Consider the following 15523-nt stretch of genomic DNA (forward strand, 5'->3'; position numbering starts at 1 on the left):
TAGGAAAGATTAACAAGCCCCATTCATTATCAAAAGAAAGAGATATCTCGAATTTCGAATCGTTTTGAAGAAGATATTCTCGCTTTTGTCGATTTTATTTGTTTATGAATATTTCGTAAATGTTTATGGCCGAATCAGGTGCAAAAATGCATAGGAAAGATTAACAAACTCTATTCATTATCAAAAGAAAAAGATATCCCGAGTTTCAAATCGCTTTGAAATAGGTGTTCGGTGTCGCGCCGCTTTTGTCAATTCTATTTATTTATAAATATTTCGTAAATGTTTATGGCCGAATCAGGTGCGAAAATGCATAGGAGAGATTAATAAACACCATTCATTATCAACAGAAAGAGATATCCCGAGATTCGAATCGCTTTGAAGTAGATATTCTCACTTTCGTCGATTCTATTTGTTTATGAATATTTCATAAATGTTTATGGCCGAATCAGGTGCAAAAATGCATAGGAAAGATTAACAAACTCTATTCATTATCAAAAGAAAAAGATATCCCGAGTTTCGAATCGCTTTGAAATAGGTGTTTGGTGTCGCGCCGCTTTCGTCAGTTCTATTTATTTATGAATATTTCGTAAATGTTTATGGCCGAGTCAAGTGCGAAAATGCATAGGAGAGATTAATAAACACCATTCATTAACAAAAGTAAAAAATATTTCGAGTTTTGAATCGCTATGAGGTAGGCATTCTGGTGTTTATCACGAAGATGCGTGATATAAAAAAAAATAAGTAAACTTTATAAATTGTTAAAAAAAGGGGGAGTAAAACGGCCAGTCTTCGAACAAACTCAATAAGGTGTTGATTTACAATAAAATGTTTTAAGCAAAAATAATAACTACGTTTTATAGATTGTTATAAGAATTTCGAACCTATCTTTTTGGCATACCAAATTTCGTCGCTTTCATCGATTTAAAATATCGTCACGGATTAGTCGCAAAATTGTATGAGAAAGCTTAAAAAACTTTGTGCATTGTTAAAAAAACAGATTTTTCTCGATTCGCTATGGCTAGTCAATATACCGAGATGCCCGTTATTTTGAAATAAATTATTCATTTCTCCATATCTAATTGAAATTTTTGAGATATGTTTTTTTACATAGTTTATTATTTCTTAATTTGTTGTAAGAATTGCTGTGACTGAATCCACCTTAAACATATTACCTAAAGTAGTTAAGCGATTTTAGAGATTTTCTTTTTTCCAACAATGTTTAAGATGTTTTATGCATTTCTTTGACTGATCCGAAATTTAACGAAATAATTTTAGATATATTGTAATGTTCAAAAGAAAACAAATGCTTTACGGGTGGTTTCAATTAGTTATGTTATGTCTTAGCATGTGGAATGTATTTTGTATTTTGTTACATCTTGCATGCATGTGCGTGAATTATTTAAGCAATTATAATCATTAAAAATAATTAGAATCTGAAATAAACAAAACATTTTAATGTTAGATTATTATTAAATAAAATCTGTATAATTATTCATCCGTTGAGACGTGAAAGTTGTCAGAAGAATATTTTCGTATTATATATATAGATATGTCAGGCGAGAGAAATGGAGTTTGGTGTCGTCAAAATCGTCCATTTATACGATCAGGTTATCAGAAAAACATGTTCGGCAAGGAGGTTACTGGAGATATTTAACAACTCACTTGTTACCATCACGTCAATGCATTACCGACTTCTAGTTGTCGATCACAGATGGCGCTAGGAGTTTGGTGTCGTCAAAATCGTCCATTTATACGATCAGGTTATTAGGAAAGCATGTTCGGCAAGGAGGTTACTGGAGATATTTATCAACTGACTTGTTACCATCACGTCAATGCATTACCGACTTCTAGTTGTCGATCACAGATGGCGCTAGTGATAATGTTGCGCGCCCGCGCTTTGAATACCTCCGTATACCTCCTCGCTATCGTGCGCTCCTAATAATTGAGAAGAATTTTTCGGATATTTCCGACCATGTTAAATCGAATTCTTGCCTAACCTCTAATCTGAATAAATTCTTGTGACAATTATTATGATCTTTCGAGTATTTCTACATGCAAAATCAAATTGTCGCTATTGTTTAATTATAATCTAGGATCAAAACATTTTATTTATTTGATTATTAACATATTTTTTAATTACATTCGTTTAAATAATTTACGCATATAATAAAACGTCATGTATATTTGGTACTTTGGATTAAGATAATAAAATTAATAAATTGAGATTATTTATTATTGCATTTATTTTCTTTGGAGAAGCAAGATATACAAGAAATTATTTTGTTAAATAATTAAATAGTTATAATGTAAATGTGCGACTATACTGTTTGGCTAACAAAAGAGGTCTTTGGAATATTATGCAAAGTCATCTTTCTCATTAATTTAAATTTCAATTAACAAGTTTCTAGCATTGTTTAGCATCGAATTTGTTTCCAAAATTTATATATAAATCGTCAAGCAGGAAATATTGTTAAAAGAGGGAAATTTTTCAAGAATTAATGCGTGCTTTTTTGAAATCAATACGCAGAGGTTCGCAAGGTTTCGTTGAATAGAATTATACATATAGCAACATTTTGTTATTGTTCATCGTCGGATTAGTCGCAGAAATGCATAAGAAACATTAACAAATTGCAAACATTTTTAAGAAAAAGAGATATCTCGAGAATATTGCCGTTATTCGAGTCGGTATTCACAGATCCGCGTTCTCGTTAAAGCGAATTATATATAATAACATTTTAGCATTGTTTATTATTGGATTAGTCGCGAAAATACACAACAAAGATTAACAAGCTTTAAACATTATTAAAAGAAGGAGATATCTCGAGGATTTCGCCGTTATTCGAGTCGGCATACAGAGATCCGCGTTCTCGTTAAATCAAATTATATAACAAAATTTCAACATTGTTTATCACTAAATACAATTAATGAGAAAAGCAATTAAAGATTAATATATTCTATTAGTCCACAATCAATAGAAAAGTGCTATTCATGAAAATGATATAGTGTTAAATTGTAAGGCAGAGCGCAGTTTGTTTCGCAAGTAAATTATTTCCGAGTAAGCCATCTCTTAGGATTTTCAACCGTTATCAATTCGATGTCTTCCTTCGTGAAGCCCTTGTTCACCATGGTTGGCAGGACGTTGTTGGCGATATGAGAGTATCCGTGGCCGCCGAAATGTATCTTAAAAAGAAAAGTTAATTTATGAAAGTAATTAGAAGAAATTATGGTTTATGAAATTAAATGGCAATTAGAAAATATAAGGGAGACGCATACCAGCCGATGTTTGGTGTGTATATCGTGACTCATGAGAACTCGATCCAGTTTTTTCTCATCCTTCAGCCATGCAATACGTTCGACACGTTGTGCATCTGACAGCATATCGACCGACGGGTTCAGCTGATAGTAAGAGCACTCGGTACCGAACAGGTCGAATTGAATGTAACATTTGGTAGTATCGGCGAATTCCATGAGTCGTTCCTTTTTTATCAACGTACCTAGCAAATAAGTTTAATTATCTGTAGCGACACATTCGAGTGATTCGAGTGTGCAAGTTAAAAGTTAGAAATTGATAAAGAAAAAGAAGAAATTTGTGGATCTTACGATCTATGTGAGACATAATGGCCTTGCTCGCATCGCCACCAGCCTCTTGATAGATCCTTATTATTTCCATAGGCGCAGATGCGTCTCTTCCAGGATGAAAGCTCACAGAACAATGTAACTGAGCTTGGAGCTCGCCAGTCGCACAAATGGCACGTTTTTCAAAGTCTAATTCGAATATTATAATATTTTAGTACATTACACATGTATATAATATTTTAATATAATATATTTATAATATATTTATAATTATATTATATACAATATAATATATTTAATATAATATATTATATGTAATATCTTAGTACAAAAATTGTTGATAATGAGTAGAATCAAATGGTTCACAAATAATTATAGTAGTAATTGCGAAAAATATTTAATAGATTGTTCAAATCAGCGTACCTTCGATTGGCCAAGTACTGCCGACCTCCCCGATAAATCCTGCCTTTACATCAGGACACTCTACGCAACTCTCTTCCAATTCTTTCTGCATCAGGTCGTACATTTCTTCTTTGGTCATATTGAGAGTCGATGCATTTTGCACGCTAGCGACATAATATCCTGTGAAGTTGTAAAAATGTATATAACGAATAGGAATAATGTATTATTATTATTTTAAATTATACACAATTATACACAATATTATACACAATTATACACTATACCAGTTCCCGCAATTACGTTAATTCCCAAGGACCGGCTGACGTTCTTCATTAAAGAAATATCGCGTTTCAAACCATGATTACTGTTCTCCACGATGGTTCCGCCACCGGCTTCTTTGAATAATTCTACGTCTTTATAGACAGCTTTCGCCGCGTCGCCATCGTAAAATTCCAAATTATATGAACTGCTATATCTGATACAAAACGGTTAAATCCATATTTGTCATCTTGAGTTTAATCTTTATTAATTCAACCGTTTATTTATTGATGTACAGTTATGACGATTATAATAACAATTGCAGGAAAACTCTTATTTTATGCGGAACTATAGAGAAAAATATTTCAATTTGACTTACGGGTACTGCCGAATGTATCCGATATTCTGAAGAGACAGACAGCCGTCAGGGAAACGTTTAAGATGCTTCGGCGGTGGTACGTAAAATTTACGAAAATCGAGAGCCAGATGCTCGTGCGTTAACGTTTTCCCGAGCTCGGACAATCGTTTGCTTCCTAGCACTGTTCCGAAAAATACAATGTAATAAACTGAAGTTTTTAGAAAATATCGAAATCTGTGCAACTCAATCCAATAGAGAACAATTATCATTCTTTCTGATACAGTATTTAACGATTTACTGCTTTACTCTGTGCTTCTTAATTTTTCTTACTTAATGTACTTATTTAAACCGAATAAGAGACATTTAATTTAGTTATTTTCTCACTTACCAGTATTCACGCTATCTGGGAGATTGTCAGTCATCGTTACTCTTTATTTTTGTTACGAATACCGAGCTCAGTAATCTAATATTGCGCCTGTATCCCACACTTCACGTCGAATTGAAAAAATGTAACTAAATACATGCACGTTCTACAGTTCTATAAGCTTCAGATTATTTGCCTAAGTAGCACAGGAATGTAGGCACATCTGTATGAGCTGCGTGGGACTGACCCTGTGGGACTGCTGTGACGCGTTATATTTTCCTTTCAATCAACCTAACTCGACCTGGCTCTGCGCTCGGCGCTATTCTCAGACGCTTAAATGCTACTTAAACGTCTGATAAAATTGTTATCAGCATTGCAGCGAGTAGAACTTGTACAAACTATGTGACTTGTTTACATGAGCTTGCAATTTACACACAAAAATAACATACCTGCAATCTTTCATCTTCATTGCTTTTAGAAATATTAGTCTTTCAATTAAAGAGACAACCACGATAAATCGTCGTAGTTATTTTCCATCAATAATTTATTATACGATATGTACATTTATAAAGAGAACACGAGATATATAATTTACATTGATAAAGACATATTTCATTTCTATTGAATTTCGAAAACTGCAAAATTTTTTATCGCCAATTACTTTTAATTAAAAGTTATTTCAGATTTAATTAAAGGGATATAATCATAATAAATCGTCATAGTTATTGTTTTTACGTGTAATTCATTATGTAATATCTAATATGTAAATTTATAAAAAGAGAACACTACGCGGCTAATAAATGATAACGGCCAGTAATGATAATGGTTATCGCGTAAAACAAATTTATATTATGACGACGTGTAAATCTTTTAATTTAACGATATATTTTCTTAGCTTTGTTTTCCCATTATACGACAATCGTGTTCGATAATCTCTCGATTATCTGTTCTAAACGCATCTCGTTCACGTTGATCGACGTGTATGTACACCCTCGACGATTTAAAAATGATCAGTCATGCTGGCACATCGGTCTACTTGCAGCAAGTAGATTTTTCACGATTCAACGAGTTCTCGCGTAATCGGATCGAGTCCCGTATACCGTTATCGATTCTCGCACTCAGCACCTTGTCCACCAAATAGCGTACCGCTGCATCTGTGAATTTAGGAATAACGTGGAATTAGTTCTCGACTTACTGTTATTTGCAACATGAGAGATAACAGCGAATTTTGCCTCCGGTCATATAATACAACTCTCAAAAAGAATAAATATAAAAAATATTGTACGCTGCACAGAATTTAGTGATCTCGATATTACGTATTGACGATTGTAATAATTCTTATCACGGCAGTAATGCAAGGGAAAATAAGCGCACAGTATCATCGCACAATCAAAGATTCTTGGAATCCTTGGGTCCCTCTCTTTTATAATAAAGAGAGGGACACTCATATCGTTTTTAATATTAATAACAATTAAAATATTAAAATATTAAAAATATTAATGACTATTATTTTCTAAATAATAACAAAGATTTAACAAGCGAAAAAAGAACTTTTTAATATATAAATTTACGGGAGAGACGATCTGGAGGCAAGCCAATCATCCACCTACCGACGTTAGTGTTGTTCTTTGCGGAAGTCGCGTACCAGGCGTGTATCTTGTTCTCCCTGCAGAACTTGGAGATCTGCTCGTCGGTGACGGCGACTGATATGTCGCATTTGTTCGCCAGGAGCACGATCGGGATGCTCGAGCCGTCTGGCAGCGTGACCTTCTCTCTGAGATCGTTCAGCCACTTCTTCATCGATTGGAAGGTCGCCGCGCGTGAGATGTCGAATACGAGAGCCGCGGCTACCCTACGTAAGTACAAGTCAAATCAATGAGCGAGAAAGATCGATGAATAAAAATTAAAATGTAACAAATCAAAAAAACAATTAAAATTTTTCAATTAGTTAAAAAAATACAATTTTGTATCTAGTTTTGTCTCAACGAGACATACCGTTAAATTGGAGGAAAGTGTGTCTATGATAATATATCTATGATAATAATAGATGCATATTTGATACAGAAGAAACAAACAAAGTCCGATCGAATAATAAGAAGCACGATAAAGTCATACTTACGCGTATTTATAATAGACCCTCGTCATGTATCCGAATCGCTCGTGACCGGCAATGTCCCTGAAATATTCAGAATAAGATTATTCAGTCTTTGTAGTTGTGTATACCTTGCGAGATTAAGAATAATTCCGAGGCCCGCAATATAAGTGCGAGAGCCTTCGTGGACAATGAAATAGTGAACAATATAAATTATGCATCTATACAAGTACCATAGCTGCAAGTTTATTTTAGTTTGCGGATCCCAATCGAGCGTTTTTATCGCAAAATCGGCGCCTATGGTAATCTTGTAATTCGAGGAGAACTTCCCTGGAAAAGAGGACAGTTTCGAGAGTGTTGCGCCGGTGAAGTCCGCAGTGTCGTATAATACCGCAGCTGCGGCGTTTGACGCACGTATATCGTTAAAACAGATAAGCCGGCTTGAACGGCATTTCTTTTCCCTTCCTTTCTAAGAATGCACGCCCCCACAATTATAATATCCTCTCGCGACATGCGATCCGCTTGTCTGTGACGTTTAAGATTTTCAATGGGGACACTTCTTGCGGAACGATTCTGGCCGATAATGAACACAAGAGCAGGAGACAAATTACAACAAATTACCTTCCGTATATCTTCTGACCAGCGCAGTTTTGCCTAAAATAAATAATTTCCGTCAGTCTAAAATTAAATCTATAATCCCTTATGGAAATTTAATACTGTAAGTGATTTTTTGGCTAGTAATTAATCACTTAAAAGCACTATTAAAAGCACTGTTAATAGTGCTTTTAAATAATTAATCACTAGCCAAAAAATCACTTACAGTATTAAATTTCTATAAGGGATTCTCCTGATAAAAAGATTGAATTCCATTGAATAATATGCAAGGACATTAAAAGTTTCATTAAAAACTTGTTTACAATTTTTTCAAAGCGTCAGGTGTTATTTATTACGAAATTAGAGTTAGCTAATCGATAAAACCGAGGGAGAGATAAATATTATTGGATATTAATGAATAATATTTATCTTATCTATCGCGTAAGAGAAATTTATGTTGTAATTCGAATATAGGGGTTTATCAATCGAGAATCTTATCCGTGCGACTCACCGACTCCGTAATCGCCGATGACGAGGAATTTGAAGAGGTGTTCCTTAATATGACCGAAGTTAGCCAGGACGACGTCCGAGTCTCTCCTGGACCCTCGAAGGGTCATACTCGCCGCTCGGTCCGCTCGCCTCATCAATTCCAATCGCTTCGCAACGCACTTCGCGAACCACTGTCGATTCTTCTCGGCGGCAAGAACGATAAACAGAAGAAGACGAAAGAGACGGACGACCCCGCGGGTCGACGTCCATACCGTTTTGCTCCCCTCTCAGCGTCTTCGTATCAGCAATCGTTCTCTCCGTTATCTCACGTTGTTGCAAACATATTGACCGTTTTTCTTATATTTTTAACATATACGCTACATTTTTGCGCTATGAGCTTAAAAATTATTTTTTTTAATTCTCTCGCCGTGCGAAAGGTCGTTCTATAAACATATATCGCAAGGGGGTGGGAGTAGAGTCGTGAAAACAGCGTTCCGTAAAAAGTGCAGGCCTTTATTTTGCGCATACACCTCTTTGTAACGAGTAACACGGCAGCGATTGTTGACTTCGATCGAACCTTCTCGGTTTCTGTATCGCGGAGGCTTGGGGGTAAAGGCGAGCCAGAGACATCACATACATTACGCGTATTGGTTTCCTAAATTCTTTGGAAGATAGTTTGCGACTCCACATTTCCGCTCGGTAATAATAAACGTACGAGGCTCATCAAACAATAAATTAAACGATTAGACGCCGTTAATAAATAACGAGATTAGACGCTATTATGCCGGATATGCAGAAAGAGCTCTCCGCTCTCTCGTTCCCATTCCGTTTCCCCTTCGAAGGCACGGGATGAAACGCGGAACGCGAGGGGACACGTACGAAAAGATATAAATAAATAAATAAATTGCAAAAGGATATATAGAGATATAAAGGAGCGGAAGAAACAAAGGGAATATACGCGTATCTGCGTGCACCACACAGACGCATTTCTCAGTCGGCGATTTGTCTATAACTTTTTTTTCCTTTTTTTCCGTGACGTGTCTTTCGTTTAATTACGTGTACAATATAAAATGTTACAGTCACGCGCGACGGTGCCATCGGCGCTCGAGGATCACAACTCAATTCGTTCGAAATTAGAGATAAACGTATATATTTATATACGCCGCTCCTCCGGTTGCAACACGATTGCGATTTAGATTGCGGTAAATCCGACGAAATTCGAGGAATAGCGACACAGTTTGCATTGTACACTTAATATTGGTACGAAGACCGACGCCGTAAACGTCATAAATTCTGTCCAGCACTATTAAGAATATAATCCGACGAGTATTTCTATATATATATAGACATTTGCGAGGCGAGTTATGCTAAATTCCGGATATCGAGTCGAGATCGAAAACCGAATATGTTGTAATCGCGCGATTACTGAACCACCGAAATCGCCGTTGCGGTGTTTCGGACTCGTATATTCGATCAAATCGAGGGATCTTCATGACGAGAATTGCACGATCGTCCAGCGGCCGCTCCGACGCCGAGCGGCCAGCGCGGTATCTTCACAATCACTAAATCAACAATGATAATCCATACGAATAATAATGGTAATGATAGCGCTAATAGTAATAGTAATAATAGCGGTAAATACACAGTAATAATAATTTACATTTACACAAGACTCTTCCTCCTTAATCGCGAACAATTAATTATATTACCTAACTATATACGACATGCTTACGGTTATATTCGTTCATCTTTTCGCAACATGATACAGTCCCTACTCAACCGTAAATCTCTAATACCTCGTCCACGAGCGAGAATTAAATCACCCATTCTCCTTTTATTCTTAATTGTAATCGAGCCTTATTAAAGCCAAACGTGAAGCTCAGCTTCACGTTTCCGTCTCCAAGTCACGTTTGACTTTAAGCGGTTTTTAATTCGCGAGGAACGAGGTATAAGAGAGAGAGAGAAAGATGATTGAAGAGCGCATGAAGAAATACAAAAGGTGATCGAGCAATCGTAAAAAAATATACACAGGCGAGCGCGTAATGTACAAGTCGATGGAGGGTACGACACGCGAGTCTTCTATTATTGCAAGGACACCGCATCCGTGTATATAAGAACTTGGAATTCGTGCAAGATGAAAAGAAAATTTGATGATGTGAAATAATAATGTAATAACTCCTTTTAACCGAATCATGAATGGTACGCAATAGTTTGCAAAGATGATATTTCGACAACCGTTCAATTTAAATCAATGATCGCGCATCAGTGATTCTGTAAGCGAAACCAGGTCGACGAATGAGAAACGATTCGAATGACTGACAATGAGAATAACGACGCTCCATATTTTTCCTCACGGAAGTCTTCTCGCATATCGTTTTCATAAACTATCGTCGCTGTCGTCGGCATGTGGCTCGACCGAGACGTTTCCGGCAATTGGCGCGGCACTTCCTTCTCTACTGGTTTCGACATCTTGTTCCATTGAATTACTTTGTGCTTGCTGTTCATCTGTAAGAATATAATAATTTTGAATGAGAGACTCGAAATTAATTGTAAACCCCATTATGTTATCAATAATTCATATTTGTGACAAAGTGACATTAAATTAAACCATTTCAGTTATCTAAGTATAAATTAGCAAATAATATATTTTTAACGCAAATAATCTCAAATTTTAATATTCTAAAAAAAATTAAAATTCTATATAGCTCTCACTATGTCTGATAATATAATCATATACCTGATTGTGTCGGCGGGGAATCGTCATCTCCTTGACCAGGACTCAATATAGCCTCCTTAATTTGACTATTAACACCTTTCGGATCTAAATCCGTTGCCCAACTGAAGTACATTAACGCAAGATGGGTATTACCCAATTTTTTATGCACCTGTTTAAAAAACAGATAGATATATTTAAATAAGAAAAATGAAGATAAAAAATTCCGTTTGATTAACTGATCTCTTACCTTTCCTATTGAATAATAGACTAGAGATTCTTTGGGTATAATGTTCTTTAGCTCCTCGAATTCTCTTAGAGCTTCCATATGTCGACCAATAGAGAAGTTGATGCTTGCGCGATGAAATTTGCACAAAGTATTATCCGGATCATTAACTAGCGCGGTGTTCAAAGTCTTTAACGCCTGGTCGGTTTTCTTCAGAGCGTGTTGCACGACACCTATGTGGCACATCAGCGCAGAATTCTGCGGATTTATTTGTAAGGCCCGTTTAAAGTGTAACTCCGCTAAACTATATTGTTCCTGTTTCGAAAATATCGTTCCCAATCCGAACCTTTAATATAAAGAAAAATTTTACATATAGACTCAGAGAATAATAAAAAAGTATGAAACGTTACGATACTAATAAAATTATTTACAAAAATTTACCATGCATTATAATGTCTGGGGTCGAGTCTGATGGCATTACGAAAAGCAGTAATTGCTTTATCTAGTTCCTCAGTCAAAACGTATTCGTGTCCCAGTAATGTATAGGCGTACGGAAAATTAGGATCCACCTAATAAATAATCAGAGAATAACACATTACTCTATTAAATGAAATAACAATCGTATATAAATTGTCAGAATTGTTAATATTTTACCATGCTGTAACTAGGACAAACGCACAGTACCTGAATAGCTCTTTGGAAAAACTTGATTGCAGTTTCGTGTTCCGTTTGCGCCGAGAAGAGATTGCCCGTGGCGCACCATGCCGCCGCCGAATTACGGTCTTGGGAAACCAGATCTTGAGCAAGTGTAGACAACTGTACTTCCGCATGCAGATGCCACAGAACGGTGCTATAAATCTCCATCAATTCTGTCCTCTGTGGCTCTAACTGTCGTACTTCGGCGAAATAACTGCACGAAAGAAATAAAGCAAATAGAATTTAAAAAAAGAAGAGGGAAAAAGGATGCAAATGTATCAGAAACAAAGAGAAGATCTGTTTTTTATTGCACTTTCTACCCGGTTTTTTTTCATATTCTTGCTCCAAAGATTGAACTTGTGTTTATTTCATTATAAATGGAAGAAAGTGCAGAAATAAATCTAATTTTTGATAGTGATATTTAATATAAGTTTGTTACCTAGCAGCCTTCTTATAATCCATCATTTCGAAATGCGCACGAGCCATCATGGACAGTACCCAGCCTGTGTTATAGTGCTGTGTCGGCAATATACTCAATATTTCAACCGCTTGCGTACATTTGAACTGACTCAAGTGCTGATACGCCGTCCCTAAATCTCGCAATAAAGACATCAATCCTTCTGAAAAATTGCAGAACAAAAACATTCAAAACTATCCTAACAAGAGAAAGACATATCAAATAAATCAATTAAATACAATTAACGTACCTGCCGATTGCTTTTGTAACGTTATCCCAGAATGAATATTGTTATTTTGGGCATTGAGTGCGTTTGCGTTAGCCACAGCTTTTTCCGACGTAATCGTTTCGCTTTTCTCCTTTTCATTTCTATTCCTCTCATTTAACTCGTTAAAGTTGGCTTTGTTCAAATTCGCCTTGGCTAGTCTCGCTTTCGTCTTCCGAGACGGAGACTTTGGAGTTGCGAATTTATTCCTATTAGGTGACTTATTGTTTTCCTGAAACGTATGGATCGTATCAAATTGCCAGTGAACGATAAAATGAGCGTAACTAAAAGTCTCAAAGCAAAAAAATTCTACCTTTACGGAATTGTGGCTGAAAAGTCGTGACGACCGTCTAACATTGGTACCCTGAAACGTCGGTGACGGGGGTGAAGTCGGATTAGCCGCTGTCACTGTCACAATATTGGCAGTATTGCTTGTATTACCCGACTGGGAAAATACTGATTTGCCTTGTTGCAACGGTGTTTCTTTTCTCGACATCAATTGCTGCAAAACACGAGAGCGAAAAACATTAAATTGCCGTATTACAATGCCGACATTATAATGGCTGAGAAACTAAACTTACCCCTACATGAGCTCTTAGACTACTGACGCGTTTCGCCAAGCTCTTTTGGTCGTTGGCTTCCGTGAGGGTCGTATGCGAGGGTGGAACTGCCGGCTCAGGTGTATTGTTTTCCAACGGCAAAATACCGAAGCTAGGCGTGAGCGGACTCATAGAATTGCTGAACATGCTGCGATAACGTGACAGTCCTTTGGTCCTCGGCGATATCGAGGAACAGTTGCTATAGTGAATTGGCGCATTTTGTGGGGTCTCCTCCATAGTGGAACACAATCGAACCTGAGATACCTGGCCGCCATTTATCAGCGTTGGTACTGTCGTCACGGGTGTCCTGCAATGCGCAAAATAAATTGTTAATAAAAAAGGAATTATTATATCGTATATCATATATTGTATATGTACGTACATGTTAGTGCCGTTCGACATAGGTGAATTGGCGTTATTTCCAGGTACGATAAGATCCGGTTCAGTGAAAGAGTTGGGCGTGGACACGGTACCGTGGCACATAGCGAAAGAATCTAGTTTGTCTAACTGAAAAACCTTGGCGGGATCCACCTTCTCGCCGACGTTACAGAGCTCTTCGAACGAGTGCCAGAGGAAGGGATTCAATTTTAAAGCCAGCTTGTGCGCCTCGTTACCTCTCGCGGTACGCATCATTTTGTAGTAAATCTTCGCTATTATCTGCAGGGAAAAACACGCCTGTTCTCCGAACTGAGTTATTATTTCTTCCAAATTCTTCAATTGTTTGTAATATCCGCCGATTATCGCAGCCTCTGCTTCCGCATACCTAGAAATTTTTGATAGAAAATCAATATTATGTATACTCGCATTATGTACAGCAAGGCGAATGAAACGAGACATCACGTTACTTACTTTTCCAGATCGTAACAACATTTCGCTAGCAGAAACCTACATTGTGCTGTACTAGGCGCCTTCTGCGATAATAAGGCATAAGCTTGCCTAATCCGGCCAGAGCGATAGTAACATGTTGCCAAAAGAAACAAACTTTCTTCAGTGTCCACTGTAATAATACATCAATATCAATATGTATATATACATAAAATCGTAAATTCATTCTTTCTACCAGAATACGACGATAAATCGATTAAAAAAAAGTAGATGATCCTACCTTCTGCACACAACCGTTCCGCCAGGAATATAGCATCTGGATAAGCATAATGATTTAAACAGTGCCATATGGCTGCCTGAAATTGATAATAGAAAATACATTTATCTCGGTGACTGATTATGCAACAGTAATATGAATTATCAAGTAAAAGAGGCAAGATGACATGCAAGAAATTGAGAGAAAGATACTTATAATGTATACTCTGTTAACAATAAATATGTATTATCTATGTTCTTAGATTTCAACGTAATATTAGAAAAACATAGATAGCTACATTATTGCACATTATAGCCCATTATTACACGCATAATGTAATATATCAATGTTACTCAATTAACTCAATAGTCCCTAAAAGCACGTTAAAAGTGTTATCTTAATTAACCATATGTAATGCTATAAACGCTATATAATTCCGGAAACGTTTAACATTGCTATAATCTCTGAATTGATAAGACGGCATACAAACAATGTGTGCTCTATCGCGTTCAATTCTGGATGCCGAACATCTCATCGAACATCTCATTGTTCAGCCGATACATGCGCAATACTCATATTTACTAACATAAATTGCAAACGCAAAATAACAAGTTGAATTTCTTAACAATCTGGCGGACCACGACGGATCTGAACTCTAGAGAGAAGCCACGTTTTTCTTCCGCATTAGATTCTCAGGGGACCGTTTGTCAAAAATTCACAAGTACAAGGAAGTTTCGCGATTATTTATAGCCTAGAGCTCTCCTTCGCTCCGCTCGTTTCTTTGCAGCGAGGCAAACAGACCCGAGGGCTCAGCACACGTCCGGAACATCAATAGAGACGGGTGAGATAAGGAGAGTAGCGAAAAAGACCGTCTCTGGACGAATCCTGCCTCTGAGAGGCGACCGCGCCGTGGAAGTCGTTCGGCGCGATCGAAGCCGTCGGAGGTGCGCGCGCGGACGTCGTCGCGTGGATATGCGGCCCCGATATACGAAATCTCGCATGTCACAGCGGCAACGAGGTCCCAACGAGAATCCAACACACTTTTACTTTTTTCCCCCCCGTCACTCCGTCATTCTCTGTGCCCTGGTTTACCTGCACTGGCTCCTGCACGATCATCGTTCACACCTCGCGAGCGTGATCATAAAAGAACGTTCGGCCCTCCTCGGGCGCGCCTCGGTGAGAATTTAATGGCGAGATATTCCCAAGTCTTCGGGGGTGGCACGACTCTGGTGTGTGTATAAAAATCTCTCAGGAGTCCATCTTTGCTTCGATTCTTTTGAAGCGAGCTCTCGCACGGGTCGAAGGGCCGCCAACCGCGACCTCGCGCGGCGCGCCGGAAATTGGGGGCTTCGC

At 37.3% G+C, this 15523-nt stretch overlaps 3 protein-coding genes across 3 annotated transcripts; all 3 read right to left on the bottom strand.

Moving 5' to 3' along the window:
- Positions 1 to 2219: 2219 nt before the first annotated feature.
- LOC139819452 (phosphotriesterase-related protein) lies at positions 2220 to 5615 on the bottom strand. The gene is made up of 7 exons (XM_071788799.1): positions 4983 to 5615; positions 4616 to 4775; positions 4263 to 4453; positions 4000 to 4158; positions 3601 to 3765; positions 3274 to 3494; positions 2220 to 3180 (listed from the first exon to the last, which is right to left on the bottom strand). The coding sequence occupies exons 1-7, from the start codon at positions 5014 to 5016 to the stop codon at positions 3046 to 3048; spliced, it is 1065 nt and encodes a 354-aa protein (XP_071644900.1). The 5' UTR covers positions 5017 to 5615; the 3' UTR covers positions 2220 to 3045.
- A 205-nt stretch (positions 5616 to 5820) lies between these two features.
- LOC139819456 (ras-related protein Rab-32-like) lies at positions 5821 to 8485 on the bottom strand. The gene is made up of 6 exons (XM_071788804.1): positions 8156 to 8485; positions 7672 to 7704; positions 7284 to 7380; positions 7078 to 7134; positions 6569 to 6810; positions 5821 to 6112 (listed from the first exon to the last, which is right to left on the bottom strand). The coding sequence occupies exons 1-6, from the start codon at positions 8286 to 8288 to the stop codon at positions 5991 to 5993; spliced, it is 684 nt and encodes a 227-aa protein (XP_071644905.1). The 5' UTR covers positions 8289 to 8485; the 3' UTR covers positions 5821 to 5990.
- A 140-nt stretch (positions 8486 to 8625) lies between these two features.
- Cdc27 (cell division cycle protein 27) lies at positions 8626 to 15502 on the bottom strand. Its single transcript, XM_071788795.1, has 13 exons — positions 15263 to 15502; positions 14195 to 14270; positions 13939 to 14086; positions 13472 to 13852; positions 13072 to 13396; positions 12804 to 12992; positions 12476 to 12722; positions 12208 to 12388; positions 11757 to 11982; positions 11514 to 11641; positions 11097 to 11418; positions 10871 to 11018; positions 8626 to 10638 (listed from the first exon to the last, which is right to left on the bottom strand). The coding sequence occupies exons 1-13, from the start codon at positions 15284 to 15286 to the stop codon at positions 10511 to 10513; spliced, it is 2523 nt and encodes an 840-aa protein (XP_071644896.1). The 5' UTR covers positions 15287 to 15502; the 3' UTR covers positions 8626 to 10510.
- Positions 15503 to 15523: the final 21 nt, after the last annotated feature.

This window comes from Temnothorax longispinosus, chromosome 9 (genome assembly GCF_030848805.1).
Source record: "Temnothorax longispinosus isolate EJ_2023e chromosome 9, Tlon_JGU_v1, whole genome shotgun sequence".
NCBI lineage: Eukaryota > Metazoa > Arthropoda > Insecta > Hymenoptera > Formicidae > Temnothorax > Temnothorax longispinosus.